This window comes from Phocoena sinus, chromosome 19, assembly GCF_008692025.1.
Source record: "Phocoena sinus isolate mPhoSin1 chromosome 19, mPhoSin1.pri, whole genome shotgun sequence".
NCBI classification, from domain to species: domain Eukaryota; kingdom Metazoa; phylum Chordata; class Mammalia; order Artiodactyla; family Phocoenidae; genus Phocoena; species Phocoena sinus.
In genome coordinates this window covers 12,923,296-12,947,332 of record NC_045781.1, presented here as the reverse complement: position 1 = coordinate 12,947,332, position 24,037 = coordinate 12,923,296, and the positions used below count along the sequence as shown (strand labels likewise).

General features: G+C 50.6%; 2 protein-coding genes and 1 non-coding gene across 9 annotated transcripts in view; 1 reads left to right on the top strand and 2 right to left on the bottom strand.

Moving 5' to 3' along the window:
• Nucleotides 1-76: 76 nt before the first annotated feature.
• On the top strand, nucleotides 77-3,346 carry MRPS12 (mitochondrial ribosomal protein S12). Of its 2 annotated transcripts, none has more exons than XM_032612417.1 (3): nucleotides 77-167; nucleotides 463-530; nucleotides 2,499-3,346. In XM_032612417.1, the coding sequence occupies exons 2-3, from the start codon at nucleotides 482-484 to the stop codon at nucleotides 2,867-2,869; spliced, it is 420 nt and encodes a 139-aa protein (XP_032468308.1). In that variant the 5' UTR covers nucleotides 77-167; nucleotides 463-481; the 3' UTR covers nucleotides 2,870-3,346. The 2 variants fall into 2 exon arrangements, with proteins under 2 accessions (XP_032468308.1, XP_032468307.1); XM_032612416.1 differs by having other exon boundaries at nucleotides 99-171.
• FBXO17 (F-box protein 17) overlaps nucleotides 2,214-24,037 on the bottom strand; it is a 29,502-nt gene continuing 7,678 nt past the window's right edge. For 2 of the 6 annotated variants that reach the window (XM_032612413.1, XM_032612407.1), the window contains exons 2-8: nucleotides 10,884-11,249; nucleotides 10,063-10,174; nucleotides 9,044-9,073; nucleotides 8,495-8,527; nucleotides 8,003-8,098; nucleotides 7,391-7,526; nucleotides 2,214-5,047 (exon numbers count right to left, since the gene is read on the bottom strand). In XM_032612413.1, coding sequence (XP_032468304.1) covers nucleotides 4,904-5,047; nucleotides 7,391-7,526; nucleotides 8,003-8,098; nucleotides 8,495-8,527; nucleotides 9,044-9,073; nucleotides 10,063-10,174; nucleotides 10,884-11,232 — 900 coding nt within the window. In that variant the 5' untranslated portion in view covers nucleotides 11,233-11,249 and the 3' untranslated portion in view covers nucleotides 2,214-4,903. The remainder of the gene's footprint in view (nucleotides 5,048-7,390; nucleotides 7,527-8,002; nucleotides 8,099-8,494; nucleotides 8,528-9,043; nucleotides 9,074-10,062; nucleotides 10,175-10,883; nucleotides 11,250-24,037) is intronic. The other 4 variants (XM_032612411.1, XM_032612409.1, XM_032612412.1 and 1 more) reach the window with 4 other exon arrangements.
• On the bottom strand, nucleotides 17,241-17,347 carry LOC116744869. The gene has a single exon (XR_004347197.1). It is a non-coding gene; the product is annotated as a U6 spliceosomal RNA (small nuclear RNA).

Genomic DNA, 24,037 nt, shown 5'->3' with positions numbered 1-24,037 from the left:
AAAAGATCAGCGAGAACAGTTGACCGAGATTGACACTGTCGTTGCCCAATCGTCGTCTGTTCCCCGCCCCTTCAGTGTACGGGAGAGGCAGACCAGCCAATCCCTGGCGGGATAATCCCCAGACTGTGCTAGAGGCCAGATTCGGCGTGTCTGTGGACCCGGCTAGGGTCGGTAAGGTCGCCAGAGTTCTCGGGTCCTCCAAACTTCCCGGGCCTCCTCTCAGTTTCTAGTTTCCTTCTGTTTGTGAGCGGGGGCGGTTGGGAGAGACTATTCGGAGTAAGACTAAATTTACGGAGGGATTTTCTGTTAGCAGCGTTAGGGGTTGTGGTTTTACAGTGAGAGGAAATTCCTTAGATTTAACCGGAAGGCTCCGAGAGTGGGATGGGGAGAATTTGGACCCTCCCCCGACTACGGCCACTTTCCCCTCCCCCTGCTTAATGAGTCTCTTATCCCCTAACACAGGGACGCTGCAGGCGGCGGGATGTCCTGGTCCGGCCTTCTCCGTGGCCTCCGCACGTCCCTAAATCATGGTAAATGGGGGGCTTGGGCTGCAGAGACGAGGCTGCGTGAGGGTTATTTCCCCTGGGACTTGTGTCCCTCTGCCATAGTCCCGAGTTTCGGCGGAGCTGGGGTTGCAAGGGCAAGAGGTAGGAAGTAGCATTTAGGCGTCTGGTGGGTATCAGGAGTTCGGGTCAATTATTTTTTTCAGCAAATGATATTAAATACTTCCCATGGGTGAGACATCCAAGCAAGACTTTGAAGTCATTCATTCAACTGACGTTTTCTTTTCCTTTTTTTTTTTGGCCGAGCCACACGGCTTGTGGGATCTTAGTTCCCCGATCAGGGATCAAATCCACGCCCCTTGCACCCTTGCAGTGGAAGCGTGGAGTCTCAACCACTGGACCGCCAGGGAAGTCCCCAACTGATGTTTTTCAAGAGCCTACTACACGCCAGGCACTGAGAGGGACACTTTATTTATGAACCTAGTTCTTCCACAAACATCAAATGATTCTCCTGGGCCATGCCCTTATGAGAAATATTCCACTCAGTCACTCTGCAGACCTTTATTCACCAAGGGTCACAGGACTGGACAAGACAGATCTGTGCCCTGCTTGGGGAATCTGGGCTGGCCTGACATGCATATTTCATGGAAGCCTCTCACACACGGTGCTCAGGAGGGAGACCTGACTGTGGTGCACCATACAGATGAGGACACTGACGCACTGAGAGGTGAACAGTCTTGGTCAAGGGCAGACCCGTCGGAAGAGACTTCTAGGAATGTCTCGTCCTCTCTCAGGATTGTGCTGTAACTTGAGGCATAAGGACACATGGAAACGGACTGTAGGGCCAGGACCTGCCCTGAATCTGGAGGGGAGTGTGACGTTTGGGTGTGAGAGAGCATTCGTGCTAGTGACACAGAGAGAGGATGCACCTCACAGCTCTGGCCTGGGAGCTCCAAGAGGACATGGCCCAGGGTTGTCTCAGTCACCACTGCGTCTCCATTATTGATTGGGGCCAAGACACAGTAGGTGCTCAATGAATGTTTGTTGAAGAGAATCCAGTTGTTTGAGTCTTTTTATGTCCTATTTCCTGTCTATGAGCACATCCTGTCATCTACCTTAGAACCATATTCCTGCCCTTTTCCCCCACCTGCCTTTCCTCTCACTGCACTGCAGCCACACTGCCCTCCTTTCTGTTGATGTGTTTGTGGACACAGGCTGAGGCTGGAGCAGGGATAACGAGGGGGCAAGTGAGGAGATGAGGTCAGAGAAATAGCTCGCAGACCATGTGGGGCCTCGTGGTGGAGCCTCGTGGGCCCCCGGGGGGGAATTTGGCTCTTACCCTCACTGAAATGGAGCCACAAGAGGGCTCTGAGCAGGGGAGGGATGTGATCTGACACAGGTGTCCATGGGGTCCCTGTGGCTTCGAGTGGGGAGCAGACAGTAGGAGCCAGGAGACCTGGGAGGAGGAGGAAGGAGGACAGGAGAGTCCAGTGGGAGACGGGAATGGACAGGACGAGGGTGGATGCCATGGGGGAGGGAGAAAAGGGATTCTGATCAGTTGTGAAGGTTCAGTTGATAGGATCTGCTCACCGGGATAGGAGAGGGTGCGACAGGAGGAGGAGGAGTGACACCTCCCAGGGATACCCCTTGGGGTCGCTGTGGAGCAGCATGAATTAACGTAGGTACAATGTATAGAACAGTAGGAGCCAGTGGGAGCCTGTTTGCGTTTATTGTTGTTTAAACAGCATTAAAATTAATGTCTTCTTTGCAGAATAAAATGAGTTAATTCATAGAAAATGCTTAAAATAGGACCTGACACGTGGTGGTTACTCCATAAATGTTATATTACTCTCAGCCATGAGTACCCCTAGCCGTAAACAAATGCACCCTGGCGAAGTGCTTGGAACGGTGCGGAGAACACCAGAGCGGAGTGGCTGATGCTATCATCTGTTCACTGGGATAATAACCGCGGCCCTCCCGGTTGTGTCTCTCCAGGCCTAGCCCTGGCCCCGCGGCCTTGGGCCCTGCGTCCCATGGCCACCCTGAACCAGATGCACCGCCGGGGGCCTCCAAAGCATCCGCCTACGAAAGTGGGCCCCACGGAGGGCCGGCCACAGCTGAAGGGCGTGGTCCTGCGCACGTTCATCCGCAAGCCCAAGAAGCCCAACTCGGCCAACCGCAAATGCTGCCGCGTGCGGCTCAGCACCGGTCGGGAGGCCGTCTGCTTCATCCCCGGAGAGGGCCACAACCTGCAGGAGCACCACATCGTGCTCGTGCAGGGCGGCCGCACGCAGGACCTGCCCGGCGTCAAGCTCACCGTCGTGCGGGGCAAGTACGACTGTGGCCACGTGCAGAAGAAGAAGTGACTCCCTTCCCACCTCCCCCGGGACACGGCGGGTGGGTGATCACCGCAGAACAAAACCTTGCCCTCGGGGCCCCTGCAGTGTCCTTGGGAAGCTAGTACAACTCTAGAAGTAGCTGGTCGTGGTTCAAAGCCTGGCCGCTTCTTCCATCAGGACCACCCTTAACCCATAGTGGTCCTGGGTGTGAGTCAGAAAAAAGGCGCCCCTCTCCCAACACCCTTGGTTTCCATGTTGGCGCCAGGGACTTCTGCTGGGACGAGACACTGTAGTGCCATCTACTGGGAAGGGGTTGCAATAAACACAGAGACACGCCCCCCCCCAACCCCTTGTGGTATTTGCATGGTATTTGCCCTCTGTGTGGTCTTGGGCACCGACATCCCCTCTGGCCTCAGTTTCCTCCTGCAGAAAAAAATAGCTCCACTTGCAGTATCGCCTTTGTTGGGTTTGGTGAAGATTAAACTGGGTGCTTTATGTGTATAACGCATGCAGTGGCCACTCTGTTTTAAACTTTGGAGTTAGTGGGCAGCACTGAGGCCCAGTTCCCCTTCCTGCAGGCTGAGGGCCTGGGCACGAAAGCCCTGCTGTCAAGCTTCCTCATCTGAAAAGTGGCAGTAATTGTAATGTTGGCCACGAATGGGGTGTTGCAAGGATTAATGGTGTGTGCTGCTCTTCTGTTATTCTCAGACTCACACACACCTGGGTTCAAATCCTGCCTCCACCTCTTGTTCTGTGACTCTGGGTATATTTGCTTCCCCCTCTGGCTTCAGTTTCCTCCCTTGGAAAATGGCACTGAGCGTGATGCTGCCCTCACGCGATCATGTGCTTGGCCATGTTAGGTTTGAAAATTTGGGAGCTGAGCTTGTATCATCAGGCTTTGGAACCCAACGTCTGGTATAAGTCCGGCTTCCCCTGTTTCCTGGCCAGGTGACGCTGGGCAGGCCTTTTAAACTCTGAGCCCGTCTCTGTCTGGACTGAATGGCAGTGATGACAGTGCCTCCGTGAGAGCTGCTGGGAGAACAGCTGAGATCGGGCACAGGAGCTGTTGGGTGAGCCCTTGTAGCCCGTCTCTGGGTTCTCAAAGCCCACCTCTGTTTCTTGCACGGCACTTAGCACACCTGAAGTTCTCACGATTGGAAACATCCCACAGGGCCTTTTAGGATCGGAGCTAGGGGCAAACACGTGCATCAGTTACAGACAAAAATCCCCCATCACCTCATGCTTAGCACCGATTTTACTGAGCGAGCTTGTTGGCTGCGCTCAGTTGGGGAAAGGAGAGCTTTCCTTCACAGCATGCCTTGCTCCTGGGGTCCATCTCCAAGCGGGCTCAAGTGTGGAGAAAAGGAGGCTGTCGCCTGACAGGACGCGAGCTGCCCCTGAGGCAGGGGCAGGAGGTGGGGGTGGAGGATACAGTCTGGGGGTCAGTGCAGAACTGGCCTCAGAAATTCTGAAAGAAATGGCACCAGTCTGGCCCAGAGGGGAGGTGCTGATGGGCGTGGTGCTGGAGGAGGTTGCACGGGCCCCACTGCCAAATCCCAGAGACTCCCCAAAACAACAGGAAGAGTTCACTTTGAGGCTGCTCTTGGTCCCCTCAAGGACCTCTGCTCCCTGCCAGCAATCACCTTGCCCCCAAAACATGCTGATAAGAGTCCTTGTCCAAGATTGTCAGCAGCTTTCCTCTATTTGAAATCCTGGTTTGGCCTTTGTTTTTTGACTCAGTCTGTCAACTGATATCCACACATGTGAGAAAAAAATTTGCAGTAACGTACAGGTCTCTGAGTTACTCTTTGACACTCTCCCTGGGAAGCTGGGGAAGCAAGTGACCAGCCTGGTTGGATCCCTGGTTTCTCGAATAGCATGGGGGCCACCACGCTGAAGCAGCAGCAAGTTGGGTTCACTGGAAACATTCCGGGAACAGGCTACACGGGACCCCCACTGTCCTCGGGCATCCTCCGGCTAGTGGCCGCAGAGCCGACCTTGATTGATGATGGTGTCTGGCAGATGGCAGTCTGTCCCAGAAGGCTGGATCAGGCTGGTTAGCTAGGACAGGCGGATCCTGACCCTCACGCTGGAGTGGGTCACGAGGGCACCATAGTGCCCCACCCAGGAACGCGTGTCTCTTCCATACTGCTCAAAAGACACATAGCGGATGCCCTTGCCAAAGTTGGTAAAGACATGGGAGACCTGTGCAGGGAAGGAGAGTGAGGGAGTGAGGCTCCATGGACTTCTCTTCCTCCGCAACCTCAACAGATATTCCCCAACACCAAGTAGGTACCTGGCCCTGCTCCAGGCGCTGGAGATATAGCTGTGAAGAAAGCAGCCAAAAGATCGTATCCTGGCGAAGCTGAGAGTCTAGACTGTGACGCTGAAGACAGTTGGGGGAAAGGGCGGAGGAAATACTGCAGGAGGGTGGGATTGTAAAGCAAGGGCCCCACTGAGATGACAGAGACTTGATGGGGTGGGGGAGCCAAGTGGGGATCTGGAGTGTTCCAGACAGAGGAACAGTCAGTGCAAAGGCCCTGAGATGGCAGTGTGCCTGGAGCAGAGTGAGGGGAGAAGTAAGAGATGGGGTCAGGGAGGTAGTGGGCAGATCGTGTGGGGCCTTTGAGATTGGCCACAGAAGGACTTTGGCTTCTGGCTCTTTTTTTTTTTTTTTTTTTTGGCCACGCCACTCGGCATGTGGGATCTTGGTTCCCCTGACCAGGGATTGAACCCACGCCCCCTGCAGTGGAAGCGTGGAGTCTTAACCACTAGACTGACAGGGAAGTCCCTGGCTTCTGGCTTTTTAATCTTCTTTAATTTTTTAAATTGAGCTAAAATCCACCTAACATAAAATGTACCATTTAAAACTGTACAATTCAGTGCTTTTTTTGTTTGTGTGTGTGTGTGTGTATTCGTAATGTTATGCAATCATCACCACTATCTAATTCTGGAACATTTTCATCACCCCAGGAAGAAAACCTCGAATCCCTTAGCTGTCACTTCCAATTCCTCCCTCCCCCTATCCTCTGGCAACCAGTAATCTATCTGCTTTCTGTCTCTATGGCTTTGCTTATTCTGGAAATTTCATATAAATGCAGTCATACAATATGTGGCCCTTTGTGTCTGGCCTCTTTCACTTGGCACAGTTTCCAAGGCTCACGCATGTTGAAGTGTGAATCTGTACTTCATTCCTTTTTATAGCTGCATGATAGGCTGTTGGCTTTTGCTCTGAGATGTAGCCACGGAAGGGTTACAAGCAGGTGAGATCCGTGGTCTGACTCACCTTTTTTAAAAAATAAATTCATGGGCCTCCCTGGTGGCGCAGTGGTTGAGAGTCCGCCTGCCGATGCAGGGGATGCGGGTTCGTGCCCCGGTCCGGGAGGATCCCACATGCCGCGGAGCGGCTGGGCCCGTGAGCCATGGCCGCTGAGCCTGCGCGTCCGGAGCCTGTGCTCCGCAGTGGGAGAGGCCACAGCAGTGAGAGGCCTGCATACCGCAAAAATAATAATAATAAAATAAAAATAAACTTTTTATTTATTATTTTTGGCTGTGTTGGGTCTTCATTGCTGCACGCGGGCTTTCTCTAGTTGCGGCGAGCGAGGGCTACTCTTTGTTGCAGTACTCGGGCTTCTCTTGCTGCGGAGCGTGGGCTTTAGGTGCGCAGGCTCTAGACTGCAGGCTCAGTAGTTGTGGCACACGGGCTTAGTTGCTCCGCGGCATGTGGGATCTTCCCAGACCAGGGCTTCGACCTGTGTCCCCTGCATTGGCAGGCGGATTCTTAACCACTGCGCCACCAGGGAAGCCCCTGACTCACTTTTTTTTTTTTTTTTTTTTTTTTTGCGGTACGCGGGCCTCTCACTGTTGTGGCCTCTCCCGTTGCGGAGAACAGGCCCCGGACGCCAGGCTCAGCGGCCATGGCTCACGGGCCCAGCTGCTCCGCAGCATGTGGGATCTTCCTGGACCGGGGCACGAACCCGTGTCCCCTGCATCGGCAGGCGGACCCTCAACCACTGCGCCACCAGGGAAGCCCCTGACTCACTTTTTAATAGGAGCTTTCTGGATGCTGAGTCTGTGTGTTGGGTTGGGGGTGGGTGGGAAGAGATCAGGAATGGAAACCAAAAGACCACCTAAAAGGTTACTTTGATAAGTGAGGTATGATGACCATGACAGTTTAGGCTCAGGAGCCAGCCTGGGGTTGAATCAGGCCCTGCACGCTTTAGGGTGACTTCGGGCCAGTCACCTAACCTCCCGTGCCTCAGTTTCCCCAACTCTAGAATGGGGATGGAGCAAGGACTTTGGTTCACTGCTGCATTTCTAGCAACTAGAGCATAGCAGGCACACAGTAGGTGCTCAAAAATGTCTGTTGAACAATGAGGCCATTGTGCTAATGAAATGAATTAATGGGTGAAACTCTTGGGCAGGCCTGTAATAAGGGTTCAATGATTGTTAGCTGTTGTTATAGATACCCAGCAGTGCTGAGAGCAGAATTTGAGCAGGGTGAGAGGTGGGTGTGCCTTTGGGTCAGGGAAGGTAGTCTGGACCCACCTGTCGGCAGCCTCTTTCAGTCCACTGAAGGACCGGGTTGGGTGATGCCGAGAACTTGACCACTTCGTTTTCGTACATGTCCAGGAGGCGGACCCGGAGCCGGTAGATGCAGCCGCAGTTCTCCCGGGCACCCCACCTACCGGGTGGCAGTGAGCCTTGATAGCCTCACCACCCGCTCAGGTTTCTGGGTTGGGGAGGGCCACTGAGGTCTGGCCTCCCTGCACTTTGAGGAGGTTAGGCCTGGGAAACTAGGGGGAGGAGCCTAGGTGCCCCTGGGGTGGAGCCAGGGCCTGGGGGAAGAGCCTGGGTGCTCCTGGGGGCAGATTCAGGAGGCTTTGGGTCAGGTGTATATGGAGGGGGGTGGGGAGCTAATGGTGTTCTGGGAAGGAACCACAACCTTGGGGAGGAGCTTGAGGGTGTAGGAATCTGGGGGTTCTGGGCTTACCAAAGTTCCGCCCCTCCCTGGCTCTGCTACGATGAGACCATCGCTTCCCCTCTGTCAGCCTCACTATGAAGGGGGCACAGTAGCAGTGCCAGCCCGTGGAGTTGATGGGGGTGTGAAATGACTCCCTTCTGCAGAACTGCTGCCACTACGGGGGGTTCTCCACTCACCAGTCGGCCACACAGATCTCGATTTGGGAGCTGTCGAGCAGCTCCTGCCACACACCCTCCATCACCAAGTCCACAAGCTGCCTCTTGAAGCACCATCTAGGAAGGGGGGATGATAGGATGGGTGGGGGGGTAGAGAGTCCCATCATTCAAGTGAGCCCAGAAATCACCTCCTCCCGGAAATCACCTCCTCCCAGAAGCCTCCCCTGACTACCCTGTCTAAAGCAGCCCATCAGGGTTGCTCTACCAGACAAGATGTATGATGGGCTGTGCAACCCCACTGGCCTCTCAGATCCCCTCCACCCTTCACTCTGCTGTGGACTCCAGGAGGCTGACTGTATGCAGGCCTGCCCCTAATATTTGTGGGGACCAGGACATGAATACAAATGGAGGCCCACATACTAGACATCTGAGCAGAGAATTCTGGGGTCTCCTCAAGCACCAAGAGGCCCATGGTCTAAGGTTGTGTTGCCTGTATGGAAGGGTCTCCCTTACCCTCTACTTCCTGTTGGGTCAGCCAATGGGAAGCTCCAGCAGCAGATAGAAGGGAGAAGAGAGTGAAATCAGGGTATTTATTCTCCTGGCTCCCTCCCAAGGGATCATCGTGGGACTGTTGTATTTCTCAACGAAAGGGCCCTCTCCACAGTGCCCTCTCCTCCCAGCCTTCTCTGTCTTCATGTTTCGGTAATTGCTTCCTCCCCTTACCCCTGCCAGGCCTAGGGGTGGTAAGGTCCCTTCCCCCCACTGTTACTAGCCTAGAGTCCTGTAGTATTTCTTGTGTTCTGCCTGCACCTTTGTAAACAGTCCTTCTCCTCGAATTTCAATGTGCCATAATAACAGAAGTAGTGATTTATCAGAAGAACTGATAAATTGACCAGAACTGAACAGAGTGCTCAAGGACAGACCTAGGTTTGTATGGGAACTTCATAAATGATAGAAGTGGCACCGCCATTCCATGGGGGAAGGGAAGGATTCTTTAGTAGATGGTGTTGGGAAAACTGGCTCAATATAAGGAGGGGGATAAAAAGAAAACTGGATCCTTACCGAACATCACATTCAAGGTGGATTAAAGATCTAAATGTAAAAGATAAAACTATGAGGTTACTAGAAGAGAGTATAAGAGAACACTGTTAGGATCTAAGGGTAGGGAAGGATTTTTTAAACAAAATTTCAAAAAACAAATTCTAAAGCAAAAAGATGAATTTGATCATATGTAAATACCAAATAACACCATGGACATAGTTAATGCAGATGGTAGAGTGAGGGATTTCTGTAATGTCCAGGATGGACAAGGGACTGACAGCTAGAATATACAAGAAATTCTTGTATATCAATGAGAATAAGATATCAACCTTAATAGAAAATATGAACAGGCAACTTACAAAAGAGGGAATCCAAAAAGCTAACAAGCACATGAAGAGATGTTTAATTATTAGTAAACTGAAACATGCAAATTAAAATAACAATGAGATATCCCGTCACCCCTAATATACTGGTAACTACTAGAAAGCTAGATGCCACGAGAATGGTTGACTGTGGGGGGAGGGCACAAGGAAAATGGGTATGGGGTAAGAGGATACAGAGAATCAGCCAATCAAACTGTTTTTATGTCTTCACAGCATTTATCACCATCAGAAGCTCTGAAGTCAGACTAGCTGGGTTCGAATCCCAGATCCACCATTTATAATAATGGTATTTGTGTCATAGGGTTATTGCCAGGATTTAAAAATTTACATGTAAAGCATCTGGCATAGAGTAAGCCCTCTAAATGTTTATTATGTTTTTGTTTTTGTTTTTTACTGTTTGTGCGTTTAATGGCTTCCCCAACCCTACATCTAAAATGCAAATGAAAAAAGAGCAGGTTCCTGATCTTTCTGAATTTTCCTTGTGTCTCTGACATGTAAAACAGTGCCTGGTACCTGGTAGGCCCTTAACAAATATTAGCTGGTTGACTGACTGAACAAATGAATGTGCGAAGGAGAGGCTGAAAGTGGGTGAGGGTGAGGATGAGGACGGTAGGGTAGAGTCCCCCTCCCTCGCACCAGGGATCAAGGGCCACTCACTCGAAAGAAGTCACGAAGCAGGTCTGGGAAGGAGCGCCCGGCACCAGTATTAGGTTCTTTTCCACAGCCCAGCCATTCCCGCCGTGCTCCACCTCCCAGCCTCTGAAGCCCTCTGTGAGATATAAAACGGTTGAACACCAGGAATTCGCCCGCCAGCTCGTCCCGCAGAGAACCCGCCACCACCTAGCTTGCTCCGCCCACCAGCTCCTCCCTCCCAGCAGGCTGTATTCGTGGTCCCACCCCACAACGGCGTCACTCAGCCCTGCCCATCCACTCAGCTTCTCCCCAGCCTCTCTAGGCCCCGCCCCCTGTTCTGCCTCCCTTCACTCTCAAACTACTGGGCTTCAATTCTGGCCCCGCCCCGGGCTCCTTACACCACCGCTTCCGGGCCCCTCCTACCTTGGTCTCGCCCACTCACTCAGTTCCCCTCCCCACAGCCTCGCAATAAGACCTTATATTTCTATGCAAGCTCCGCCCCTGCCAGCACCCAATCGGCTTCTCCCCAGGCCTCCCCGGGCTCCTCCCCCTTTAACCGCGCCCACCTAATCTACAGTTCAAGCATAGCTTCCCGGCCCTGTCCCCTGGATCCTTCTGCTCTGTCTCGCCCAGCCATCTTGGCTCGCTATACGGCCCACAGCCCCTGGCTCCTCCCACCCAGTTTCCCAAGAGCCTCGACCACGTCCCCTGGCTCCCGGCCCCGCCCCTGTCTGCTTCACCCTGGCCGCGCCCACTCACTCCACCTCGCCTGGGTCCCCAGGCCACACATCCTTTTGGTCTCTTTTTTCCCGCCCCTGCTGCTAGACCCTGCCTCCGGCACCCACGCTCTCCGCAGGAGTTGAAGATGAGGTTGCGGCCGAGGGGCGCTCTCAGGCAGTAGCGCGCCAGGGCACAGAGCGGAAACTCCTCCTCGTCCTCGCTGTTGGGCGGGCAGCGCTGGGCCACCGCGTAGAGAGCGCGGCCCTCCGCGCTGCGGTCGCGGGCCAGCTGCAGCAGCCACACGGTGGGCCCGTCCACCACGTCGCGCCAGGCGCGGCACACTGGGCGGCAGCGCGTCACTAACGCTCGCGGTGGCACGTGGCTCAGCACCTCCACGAGCAGCTCCGGCGGCAGCGCGTCCAAGGCTATGGGCGGGTCCGCGGGCAGCCGCCGCCGCGAAAGCCGGGCGCCCATCTCCGGCCGCCAGAGTCCTGCAGGTCGAGAGGGGTCGGCGGGTCAGAGCAGCCCGGCCTCCCTCCACCTCTCCTTCCAGGACGCAAGTCCCCTGCGACTTGACCGTGACCTCACCAGGTACACGGGCGACCGGGGGACTGCCATAACCAAGAAAATGCAGCATCTGTTTCCTACCACTTGGCTCTGGACGGGGACCGGTTTCTCCCCACCTTTTCCCCTCAAGCAACAAACCCCTGGCCTGATCACGACCCCACCAGGACTGCTAACCACGACTTCTGTCTCTGGCCGGTGCACTTGTGTCTGGCTAAGCACTTTACATATGACCATATGCACACTGAAGACCCATGAGAAAAATCCACCGAGGAGGAAACCATTTCCATCCCATCCCCCAACCTGTCCCAACTCTAGGGCCTTTGGAATCCAGGACCTGTCCTTCAGCAAAATCTATTTCTTCAATCTCTTCGCTGAAGATTCTTGTCACATTTTTGCTCTAACCAGAACCCAGCTGTCCTGTGAGCCTTCCAAGTGGGTAAATCTCCTTGCTCCCTGGTGCTGTTTCCAGAGATTCTCCCTCCATCCTCCCCCAAATGCCGCAGCTATGAATCTCATCATCAGGGTAGATCGTTTGTCACCTTGTCATCATCACCTGCTGAACCAGATGACTACCCCTCACTTCTCCATGATTTTAGTTCCAGGCTCACAGCCACTCAAGCTGCTCTTATCAGCATTCTTGGTGATTTCCGTATCCAGGATGACGATCCTTCCTTCTGCCACCAGGCCTCTCTTGTTCCCTGACCAGCTGTTCTTCTAGCCCCTCCATCCCGTGGTCGCACCTACACCTTGTCTCAGTAACCACAGCCTCTTCAGAGCCTCAGTCTCAGGCTTCTCACTCCCCACGCATCACCTCCTCTCTTTCCAGGTCTCTCCCTCCAGTGCCCTAGACCTACCCCCCCAACACACACACAGTCCTTCCAACCCACTATGATCTCCCATCCTTTGTCCCTACCTCTTTTTCACTGCACCACACCCCCTCAAGTCCTCAGTTCTTCCTTATCCAGCTTAAATTCCTTGGTTAATCATTTAAAACATTCTTTGCGTACACCCTTGCCTCCTCTGGCTTCTTCCAACACGTGCCCGGGTTAAATCCAGCCCTCCACCTACCTGTGCCTGTACCCGCACAGTTTAAAGCAGCTGAAGAACAACACACAACTCCACTGGCTGGTCTCACTTTAAGTTTGTGCACTTGATGTTCAAGCGTACCCACAGTGCTGCCTGGCAATCAGATTACATTTCTCTTATCCTCTTGCTCTTCCTCTCTGTAGATAACTATTTCACACCTTCTCCCCTATCCCCAACACATCACACTTCCTTCCACCTTTTCACTCTCTCTTTGCTTCTTCATTTTTTTTGGCCGCGCCGCGCAGCATGGGGGATCTTAGTTCCCCCACCAGGGATCGAACCCATGCTCCCTGCAGTGGAAACACGGAGTCCTAGCCACTGGACCACCAGGGAATTCCCTCCTTGCTTCTTATTTTGCAGAAAAACTAAAATCGATGGGAAGTGAACATCCAGAGACCCCCACCGCCCCATGTACCACCTGTGCTTTCCCACCGTGACTGCTCCCACCCCAGGTCACCGTCTCACGGTTCTCCCCTCTCTCTGCTGCGCTTTCAGCTTCCCCCTCTGCACTGGATCATTCCCGTCAGCTCGCACAGAGTCATCTCTCATCTGAAAACAAATTAAACTCCTCTTGACTCCACCTCCCCTTCCAGCTCTGACCCCATTTCTTTGCTCCTCTTTATAGTAAAGCTTCTCCAAAAAGTTGTCACACTCACTGCCTCCATATTTTCTACTGATCTTCTCTCTCAAACCTTCTCTAATCAGACTTTGCCCTCCTTCTCTACCCTGAAATGTCAAGGTCACCAATGACCCCCCCCTTGGTGCTGAGTCAGTAGTCACGGTTCAATCCTCACCTTGCTTGACCTGTCAGCAGCACCTGACACAGTGAGGTGACGCTCTTCTCACTTGGCTCTGGGCCAGCACGTCCCTCTGGACCCCTCCCGTCTGCCTGTGGCTCCTAGTCGGTCTCCTCAGCTGTTCCTTCCTCCTCCCTCTGATTTCAGTGTCAGGGATCGGTCTTTTTTTTAAAAACAAATTTATTTATTTTTGACTGCGTTGGGTCTTCATCGCTGCGCATGGGCTTTCTCTAGTTGCAGCAAGCGGGGGCTACTCGGCTACTCTTTGTTGGGGTGCATGGGCTTCTCATTGAGGTGGCTTCTGTTGTTGCGGAGCACGGGCTCTAGGTGTGTGGGCTTCAGTAGTTGTGGCGTGCGGGTTTAGTTGCTCTGCAGCATGTGGGATCTTCCCGATTAGGGCTCGAACCCGTGTCCTCTGAATTGGCAGGCAGATTCTTAACCACTGCACCACCAGGGAAGTCCCAGGGATGAGTCTTTGAACCTCCTCTATTCTCCATCACCTCTCACCTGGACCATTACTGTCTCCCTGCTCCTTTCCCCAGCTATCAGGTGTGAACACCTGAGTCAGGTCCTGTCCCTGCCCTGCTCAGAGCCCTCCTGTGGCTCCACCTCACTCAGGGTCAGGGCAAGGTCCTCAATGCAGCCCACAAGCCCCACACGATCTGTACCCATCACCTCCCTGCCCTCATCTCCCCCTCACTCACTCTGCCCCAGCCACACCGGCCTCCACACCTCAGGGCCTTTGCACAGGCTGTTTCCTCCACCTGGAACCAGAGCATTTCTTGGCTCACCTCCACATTCCCTTCAGTCTTTGCTCAGATGTCAACTTCTCCATGAGACTGTCCCTGGCCACATTATTTACAATTTCAGGGCCTCATGACCATCACCTCCTCCTCCCTCCCATTTTCTTACTTTATTCTTCCCTAAAGAGACCCACTTTACAGATGAGCAAACTGAGGCATAGCAAGGTGAAACACATTTATTTAACAAGAACTCAGTGAATAGCTCAAGACCTAGTGAGAAACGCATTTCATTTCCCCATCAGGGCAGAAGAGCTTAGTGATGAAATGCTCATGCCTGGGTCCAGCCAGCCTGGGTTTGAGTCCCAGCTAAGCCTCTTGCCTCAAGGGCAAATCACTTCAACTTTTTATGCCTCAGTTTCCTCTTCTGAAAATGAGGATGTTAACCTTACCCACTTCATAGGGTTATTGTGAGGATGAAACGAATTAATATTTATTTGTAAAGCGCTTAAATAATCGCTGGTGTTTCATAAATAAAAGTGGTATTGATATAATATTAGACACTAAATTATGTTAGTTGCTATTATTATTACACACCATAAAAAGATGGCGAGCAACCATTTAGCTACAATATTTTCATCTGGTGACATTTACTGAGCCCTTACTAAACCACCCGTGCTGAGCATTTAAGCTGGATCATCCGCACTGAATCCCATCATCGTGTTTTAATGTCCAAAACAATCCTTGGAGGTTGCCCTGGGTTAAGAGGCTTCAATGATCTATAATGCTTGTTATACTATCTAATGCCAGTAAGTGCTCCATTCATGTCAGCTGTTACTATTTTGAAATAAATTGATTAAGGTCTTGTTAAGGATTAAGGCTCTATCAAGCCAGCGGTCCGTGGACGTGGCACAAAGCCCGATTCCCCTTCATCCCCACAACAGAGAACTGAAGTTGTGGAGACACGCTTTAGAGACTAGGGTGTGCTTTGCCCCAGGTGGTTATTAGCTGCATTAATAATTAGCTGCAGTTTACAAGCGAATCCACCAGCTTGCCCGGTATGGATGTGTGCCGATCACTGGCAAACAGGGGATTCCTGGAGCTGGGGGTGGTCCCCTCACACAACGAGGGCAGCCAGACTTCACTGAGGGGCAAGGACCTTCAAGTGATGTACCATGCGAGCCCTGGGTATTCAAAATGATTGTGTGTGATGCTCTCCTGAGGACCACGAGGTGCCTTGTAGCCAACATGTCCAACACGGCTGAATGCCAACGACTGGCTGGGTCAGAATGGCATGGCGCTGCCTGCTGCTAGGGTATTTGGGAGTGTGTGTGTGGGGGTGTGTTTGGTGGGGAGGATATTGTATTGGTTGTCACAGTGACTGGGGGATGGTACTGATATTCGGTTTCCAGGGACCTGTGATGCATGGCAGACATCTTCCCCAGATGGTTATAACAACGTATCCAAACTGATGTGCTCTTTTCCAGGGACTGGCCATTCTCCATTAAGGAGTGGCGTCCACAGCCCTCCCCTTGACATGGGCAGGCCTTTGGGATTGTTTCGCCTTTCAGAGCATTGCAGAAGTGACATTGCTAAGGGATTTCAGAGGCTGGGTCAGGAAAGAGGATACAGCCTCTGCCTGACTCTCTGGGGATGCATGCATGGGGAGCCGTGAGTCCAGCGGTGTGCTCCTAAAACGTTTAACAACTGGCTCTGTAGGGGAGAAAAAGAAGAGTCTGGGTGTGTAGCATTTGCTGATTTCTGTGGTGTGTATACACCTTCCATGGCTGACAACAAGCTACCAACACGACGTCCCTGGACTTTGGCGTTGGAAAGAGCTGTCCACAACGTGCTTCCAGGATCCAGTGTGAGCCAGCTCCAGACACCACGGCCTGAGTCACCATGTAAGTCTGGCTGCCCTGAAGTCGTCACACTGGAGATACACAGGGAGATAGACATGCTTGGGAGCCCCAGCTGTTTGGGTCTCCCCATCCAAGGTGCTACAGAGAGGAGTGAATGAGCCCTCAGATGACCCAGTCCCAACCACTGCCTGATGGCACCTGCACAAGAGCCCCTGAGAACTGCTTAGCTGAGCCCGGTCAATCCCCAGAGCCGTCAAAATAATAAAGGAATGGTTATTGTTTTAAGCCATTGCATTTTGAGTGGTCTGTTATGCAGCACTTGCTAAATGTAACGATGCTCAGTGACCTGTATCTCAGGGGACAGGTACCACTCGCAAAGGGGGGCCAAGAGAATTCCGGTCAGCATTAAAAGTTCCATCTGGAATGGATAAAGAAGATGTGGTCCATATAAACCATGGAATACTACTCAGCCGTAAAGAATAATGAAATGATGTCATTTGCAGCAACGTGGACGGACCTGGAGCTTATCATACGAAGTGAAGCAAATCAGAAAAAGACAAATACCATATGATATCATTTATATGTGGAACTAAAATAGGACACAAATGAACTTATCTGTGAAACAGAAACAGACTCACAGACATAGAGAACAGACTTGTGGTTGGTTGCCAAGAGGGAGGGGTGTGGGGGAGGGATGGACTGAAAGTTTGGGATTAGCAGATGCAAACTATTATAAATATTATAGAATGAATTAACCACAAGGTCCTACTGTATAGCACAGGGAACTATATTCAATATCCTGTGATAAACCATAATGGAAAAGAATATAAAAATGAATGTATATGTATATGTGTATTACTGAGTCACTTTGCTGTACAGCAGAAATTAACATAACATTGTAAATCAACTCTACTTCAATAAGTTAAAAAAAAAGTTCCATCTGGGCAGAGGAACTGCCTTTAGAAACATTTAGAAAGGTTGTTTTTCTTTCTTCTTGTTTTTTTTTTTTTTTTTTTTTTGCGGTATGCGGGCCTCTCACTGTTGTGGCCTCTCCCGTTGCAGAGCACAGGCTCCGGACGCGCAGGCTCAGCAGCCATGGCTCACGGGCCCAGCCGCTCCGCGGCATGTGGGATCTTCCCGGACTGGGGCACGAACCCGTGTCCCCTGCATCGGCAGGCGGACTCTCAACCACTGCGCAACCAGGGAAGCCCTCTTCTTGTTTCTTGATCTGAGGGCTGGTTACATGTGCGTTCGTTTGTAAAAATTCATCAGGTTGTACAGTTTGTGTACTTTCTAGAAAAGGTTTACTAGAAACGATAACAACAATAAAAACAGAGATGGTAGTCCATGGAAAGGAACGAAGGGATGTCCAAAAAGCTCTCCCCACTGTTATCAAACAAAAGATAGGATTATGATTATTACTATTATTTTAAAATATGGAACGCTTCACAGATTTGCTTGTCATTCTGGTGCAGGGGCCAGGCTAATCTTCTCTCTATTGTTCCAATTTTAGTATATGTGCTGCCAAAGTGAGCACGATAGGATTATTTTTAAATTAAGGACCCCATGAGAGTATTAAGAGGTAGCTTCTCTCTCTCCTCAGTGGTTCCTCCAATCAAGTAGGGCCTTTTTATACTGATGGAAAATTTTGCACAAAAATACCTCCATGACTCAGTGGTGATACCATTGCCATGGTTTGGTGGCATATACTTATAATAACCATTATTTTATGATTTTTTTTTATGCTCTAGGGACTGACTGGGCTCAGCCAAGCAGTTCTCAGCGGCTCTCATGCAGTGGTCTTCAGGCAGGGGCTGGTGCTGGGTCACCTGAAGGCTCACCACTCCTCTGTCGAGCACCAGAGGTGGGGACTCAAACAGCTGGGGGCTCCCCAGCATTTCTCCGTCTCCACGTGGTCTCCTGCTAGCGCATACTTTTCCCTGAGTAGCCACTCTTTTTTTTTTTTAAATGCTTTTTGCCACATAAAAGTAAACACTTTATTTTCTTTGTTGTACAAATCACGATGATGGAATTGTCCTTCTCTCTCTCTTTTGTTTTTGGCCGTGTGGCGCAGCATGTGGGATCTTAGTTCCCCTACCAGGGATCAAACCCTGGTACATTTTGGTACTTGAAATATCAAGTCGTTAACTTTTGTTTTATGAATTTGGAAGACTGAACAGTTACTGTGAATAGTAATATTTCAGTATCGGTCTAAAAAAATACATAGGTATTGTCCTTGTCTCCCTTTCTTAGGAGTCAGTGTTTTTTCACTGTATAATTATTTCAGCTTTGGGAATTTCCTGGCAGTCCAGTGTTAGGACTCGGAGCTCTCACTGCCGAGGGCGTGGGTTCCATTCCAGATCAGGGAACTAAGATCCCACAAGCTGTGCAGCGTGGCAAAAAAAAAAAAAAAAAAAAAAATTTAAAAATCAGCTTTTCTGTATGCTTGAATTCGCTTTTCTGTATCGTTGAATTTTTTCAGAATATAATCATGTGGGTAGAAAAGACCCAACTGTCAAAGATTCAGTGTCCAGGCTTCCCTGGTGGTACAGTGATTAAGAATCCGCCTGTCAGCGTAGGGGACACAGGTTCGAGCCCTGGTCCAGGAAGATCCCACATGCCTCGGATGCCACAACTACTGAGGCTGTGCTCTAGAGCCCATGAGCCACAACTACCGAGCCCGCATGTCGCAACTGCTGAAGCCCGCACGCCTAGAGGCCATGCTCTGCAACAAGAGAAGCCACTGCAATGAGAAGCCCGCGCACCGCAACGAGGAGTAGCCCCCACTCGCCGCAACTAGAGAAAGCCCACACGCAACAACGAAGACCCAATGCAGCCAAAAATAAATAAGTTAAAAAAAACCAAGATTCAGTGTCTGTAAAGCCTATTAGGACCCTCTGCCGAGGGCAGGGAGCAACTGAAGGTTTCCAGGATCCTGGGCTGCTGCTGCCAGCAGGATAGCTGATGGTCAGGAGCTCCCACTATGGAGGCAGATGATCAACGTTCAAATCCCGGTTCTGCCTCTTCTTGGGCAGGCCATCACTTAGGCATGTTGCTGGCCTCTGAGCCTCAGTTTTCTTGTCTGTAACATGGGAATAACTATTGTTCTACCTCAAAGGATGGATGTGAGCAGTGAAGGACAAATATCCCTAAGCCATGCCTGGGACTCAAGGAATAACTCCCAATGGTCATAGAAGAGCTGTAGGCTTTCGCTCTTTGGATGAGGATTTGATAATCTGAAAGAATTAGGAACCTAGTGAGATGCCCTCTGTGGATCCCCCTTGTGGAGAAGGGAAATGGGAGAGGGGGTGGGCACACATCTACCTCATCACCCTTTCAAAACTCTGCCAACTACCCAGGGCACCCATGATGAACTTGAATTCCTCAGGGAGAATGCATGAGCAAACCACCAAGCCAAAGCCAGAAACTACTTCCAATAACACCCCATGGAGAGATATGCACCTGCATAAGCTGGGGAATCTTGGTGGTGGGATTTGTGGTGCATTTCTGCTGTGTGTGTACACGTACATGTTCCATTTATATTTGCACACAGGGAGCCCTGTTTCCCAGAATGGGTACCTTTTTAAAAAAATTACCTTCATGGATGTATAAGTTACATCCAATAAGATGCACACACTTCAAGTGTACAATTTGTGTTCTAACAACTGCGTACCACTGTACAACCATGCCCACAGCCAAGATGTGGGACATTTCTTTCACTCTAAAAGGTTTACCCCTTCCCAGTTAAGCCCCACCTCCATCCCCGCCACTAATCTGCTTTCTGTCACTATAAATTCGAGTTTTCTCTTCTAGAATTTCATATAAATGGAATCATATGGTGTGCCAGTTATTAATTTACTTCCTCACAGCTCCAAGTTGAGAAATTGGAATCTGGGCGTGTAAATCTTTTCCCTTTGCCGGCTGACATGTTAAATTTTTCCAGTAGAGGGAGCCAGAGAGGCATTGCAGGAGGAACTGCTGTGTTAGATTCTGCTGCACAGCAAAGTGAATATGCATACATATATCTCCGTATCTCCTCCCTCTTGAGCCTCCCTCCCACCCTCCCTATCCCACCCCTCTAGACGGTCGCAAAGCACCGAGCTGATCTCCCTGTGCTATGCGGCTGCTTGCCACTAGCTATCTATTTTACATTTGGTAGTGTATATATGTCCATGCCACTCTCTCACTTCGCCCCAGCTTCCCCCTCCCCCCATCCCGTGTCCTCAAGTCCATTCTCTATGTCTGCGTATTTATTCCTGCCCTGCCACTAGGTTCATCAGTACCATTTTCTTTTTCCTTTTTTTAGATTCCATATATATGTGTTATTTGCAGTGAGGTGGATGGACCTAGAGTCTGTCATACAGAGGAAGGGGTTTTGCTTCCCACTTCCAGACTGCCGGGATAGGCAGTTTCTCCTGCCCCACTCCCAAGCGTACATGCATGCTTCTCCGTTGTCTGGCAGTCAGCAGCATCCCTCAGCCAGCACGCTCCCCTGCCACCCACCTCAGCTGGTTTCCTAGCCGAGTGCCGCCGGTGAGATACTTCCTTGGGAACTGCTTTCCCCGGCATCCTAGAGGACTGACTTCTGGCAAGTTCCAGAGGGTGGATTTCCAGCAAGTTCTACAGGTGCAGCACCAAAGGGATTCTTTTGCCTTTTAGTGAGCCATCTCCAAGTGTTCTCCAAAAACAGCAGGGATTCTGGGGCTGCCACGGACGGCCTGGGACTGGCATCTTTCTCAAGCTCTCTGTCTTAGATCTTAGGGGTAGTGGCTGCCCCTTGTAGTTGCTATTTCTTTTTTTTTTTTTTTTTTTTTTTTTGCGGTACGCAGGCCTCTCCTGTGGCAGAGCACAGGTTCCGGACGCGCAGGCCCAGCGGCCATGGCTCACGGGCCCAGCTGCTCCGCGTCACGTGGGATCTTCCCGGACCGGGGCACGAACCCGTGTCCCCTGCATCGGCAGGCGAATTCTCAACCACTGCGCCACCAGGGAAGCCTTGTAGTTGCTATTTCTATATTCTTTAGCATTATTTCTTAGCAGCTAACCCCTCTAACTCTAATTCTCTGCTATAATTAATAATTCTGTATATTAAACATTCTCCCTTCAAATTCCTGTGTGGTTCCAGTCTCCTGATTGGACCCTGACTGATAGCTATAGAATGTGCCCCTGTGTCTTCTTTCCTTCAGCATCACATTCTGTGATTCAGCCACGTCGTTGCATGTATCCATCAGTAGTTCACTCCTTTTTATCGTGGAGTAGTATTCCGTTGAACAGGTTAAACCACGACCTGTTTACCCACCCAGCATGATGGACATTTGGGCTGTTTCCAGCTTGAGGCTATTATGAATAAAGCTTCTATGAACATGCACATACAAGTGTTTGTGTGGACATACGTTTTCATTTCTCATGAGTAACTATGTAGGAGTGGAATTCTTGGATCACATGGTAAGTGTGTATTTCACTTTACGAGAACACGCCCGGTCGTTTTTTTCAGCATGATTGTGCCATTTGCGATCCCATCAACCATGTATGAGAGTTGCAGTTGTCAGCACCTCGTATTGTGAATCTTTTCAATTTTAGACAGAATGGCTTCCTTTTGATGCCCCGGGGAGATTTTCCTCTACCTGACAACCTCATTTATTAGTTTTTTTTTTTTTTTTTGGCTGCCCCTTGCAGCTTGTGGGATCTTAGTTCCCCGACCAAGGACTGAACCCGCGCCCTCAGGAGTGGAGGTGCGCAGTCCTAAGCCCTGGACTGCCAGGGAATTCTCTCCCTTATTAATTTTAACTCTTTACTCTGAACTGTGGTGCCAGTGTTGTTTCTAACCTGTGACAAATGGTTACAGAAAAACCATCAATAAGACAAGATTGAAAATTCTTTGCTTTTTGGAATTATTTGCATGTACAAAGATTTGGTGTGTCTTCTCGTTCAAGAAGGCAGACTGAGCTATTGATGATCAGAGCCTCTACTGGCCTGTAAGAGTTTTTAGGTAGATTTTTAAAAAAACGGTACCCTTTCTGGGTGAATGCAAGCCTGGGGTAGCAGGGCCTGGTGATCAGAGCAAGGGCTGCATTCAAGCCCCCGGCTGGCCTCATCATAATAATTGCTGGTTCTGTGCTAGATGCTGTCAAAACAGAATCCCAGGAATCCCAAGTTCAAATGCCTACAAGAGACAGGCAGTATCCAAAGTGAGACCAACTGGGTGGAAGCAAACCGGAGAGAAGAGCCCAGCCTGGAGGCTGTGCCAGTGTTCACTGTGGCTGATTTATTGCCCAGTAGGAAGGTGGGCCCAGTTCGGCTACATTTTCCAGTTTGTCAAGTGATTGGAAATCCCTGTTTTTATGTGAAATCACCCAATTTTTAAATGTTAGCAGTGCATTTAAAGAAAAAAAAATAAAGAACAGTGTGGGCCAGGTGAGACAGATCTGCAGACCCAAGGAACTGATTGCAGGTAGCCTTTTGTGGCTTCTGTATTATCCCAGTTGATCTTCACACCATGAGGAAACTGAGGCCCAGAGAGGTGAAATGAGGCACAAAAGGTCACACAGCAGTCAGAAGTGGAGTGGCGATGGGAATCTGGGCAGTCTGATCTCCCTCCCAAAGGGCATCCTCCCTATGTACAGCAAAGAAATTAAAAAGCAAAGTGAACAGGAGGGAGACCATCACCAAGAAAGAAATGTTGATAAATTTCTGCAAGACAGAAAGCAGAAAGAAGTGTAGGGGCTAGTACAGAACTCAAGGTGGGGACAATGGAGCCTCAAGGACCCCCAGAGGCTCTGGACCCAGAGTTGAGGATCCAGAGGGGCCCAGGCTGTGGTAGAAGTGCAGGTCAGGAGTCGAGAGGGCAGAGGGAGGACAGAGGTTAGTCCATCTCTGAAAAACTGTGCCTGTTGGTTCCCCGTTCCCTCACCTTCCTCCCCCATGCTTTGCCACACAGATCTCAAGCTACCCAACATTCACATACAGGAAAAACAAAACAATACTGGATGACTGTTCTTTGAAAACATTGCATGAAGCATCCAGGAAGTGCCCAGGCTGCCGGTGCTCCTGAGGATAGCCTTCCCCTCTCTGGCATCTGGGAGTGAGCTCCCAGCAGCCTGGTTTCCCCCAAGTTATCACTGACAAGTGCTGCCTCCAAACACAGGGTTCTCAGTCATACCTTCAGCTGGACAAAGAGGCCAGTGGGAAAGCAGGACCATATTTACAAAAGCCCCAAATTTCATACCAGTTACTTAAATAAGTCACCCAGCCCCTTGTTCGTTTGAAAATGTGATTGGACAAGCAGGGATCACCAGATGCTTAAAGGAAACCAGCAGCCTGAAAAAGAACCAGTAAGATAAACATGCAGGGCTTCCCTGGTGGCGCAGTGGTTAAGAACCGCCTGCCAATGCAGCAGACACGGGTTGAAGCCCTGGTTCCTGAAGATGCCGCGGAGCAACTAAGCCCGTGCGCCACAACTACTGAGCCTGCAAGCCACAACTACTGAGCCCGTGTGCCACAACTACTGAAGCTTGCACGCCTAGAGCCCGTGCTCCACAACAAGAGAAGCCACCGCAATGAGAGGCCCGTACACCGCAACGAAGAGTAGCCCCTGCTCACCGCAACTAGAGAAAGCCGCGCACAGCAACAAAGACCCAATGCAGCCAAAAATAAATAATAAATTAATTTTTTAAGAAAAGATAAACATGCAGAGCAAAAGTGAACTGACCCCAGAGGTAACAGAGACAGTTCAGAGGGCCAAAAGAATGTAAAGGAAAAGAAAAACCCTAATTCGTACACTCAGGGCCGGCTTCAGGCCTCACGGGTGTGTGACCTTTGGAGTTGTACTTAGAAGGGCTCCACGCCTGTTTAATGGTCTGCTACTGCCAACCTGAAATTCTTAATCGTTTTTGAACAAGGGGCCCAATTTTCATTTTGTACTGGGCCCTGCAAATTATGTAGCTGATCCTGAGTACACGTAGATTTGAGAAGAAATTCAAAGCAAAACAAGAACAGGATACTAAAAAAGGAAGAATGTCTTTAAAAAAAAAAAAAAAGGAAGACTGTCGTCAAGAAGAAAAAAGAATTCCAAGAAATAGATGGGATGAGTTAAAAACAGGAAAATCCTTCTCTCAAAAGAGAAAAAGTAAAGCTATTTAAAAATACTGCAGGAAAAACAAAAAACTGTTTAAGAAAGTCATGGCGCAAATATGATACACACTAAACCATATCCATGTTATATCCATTTGAT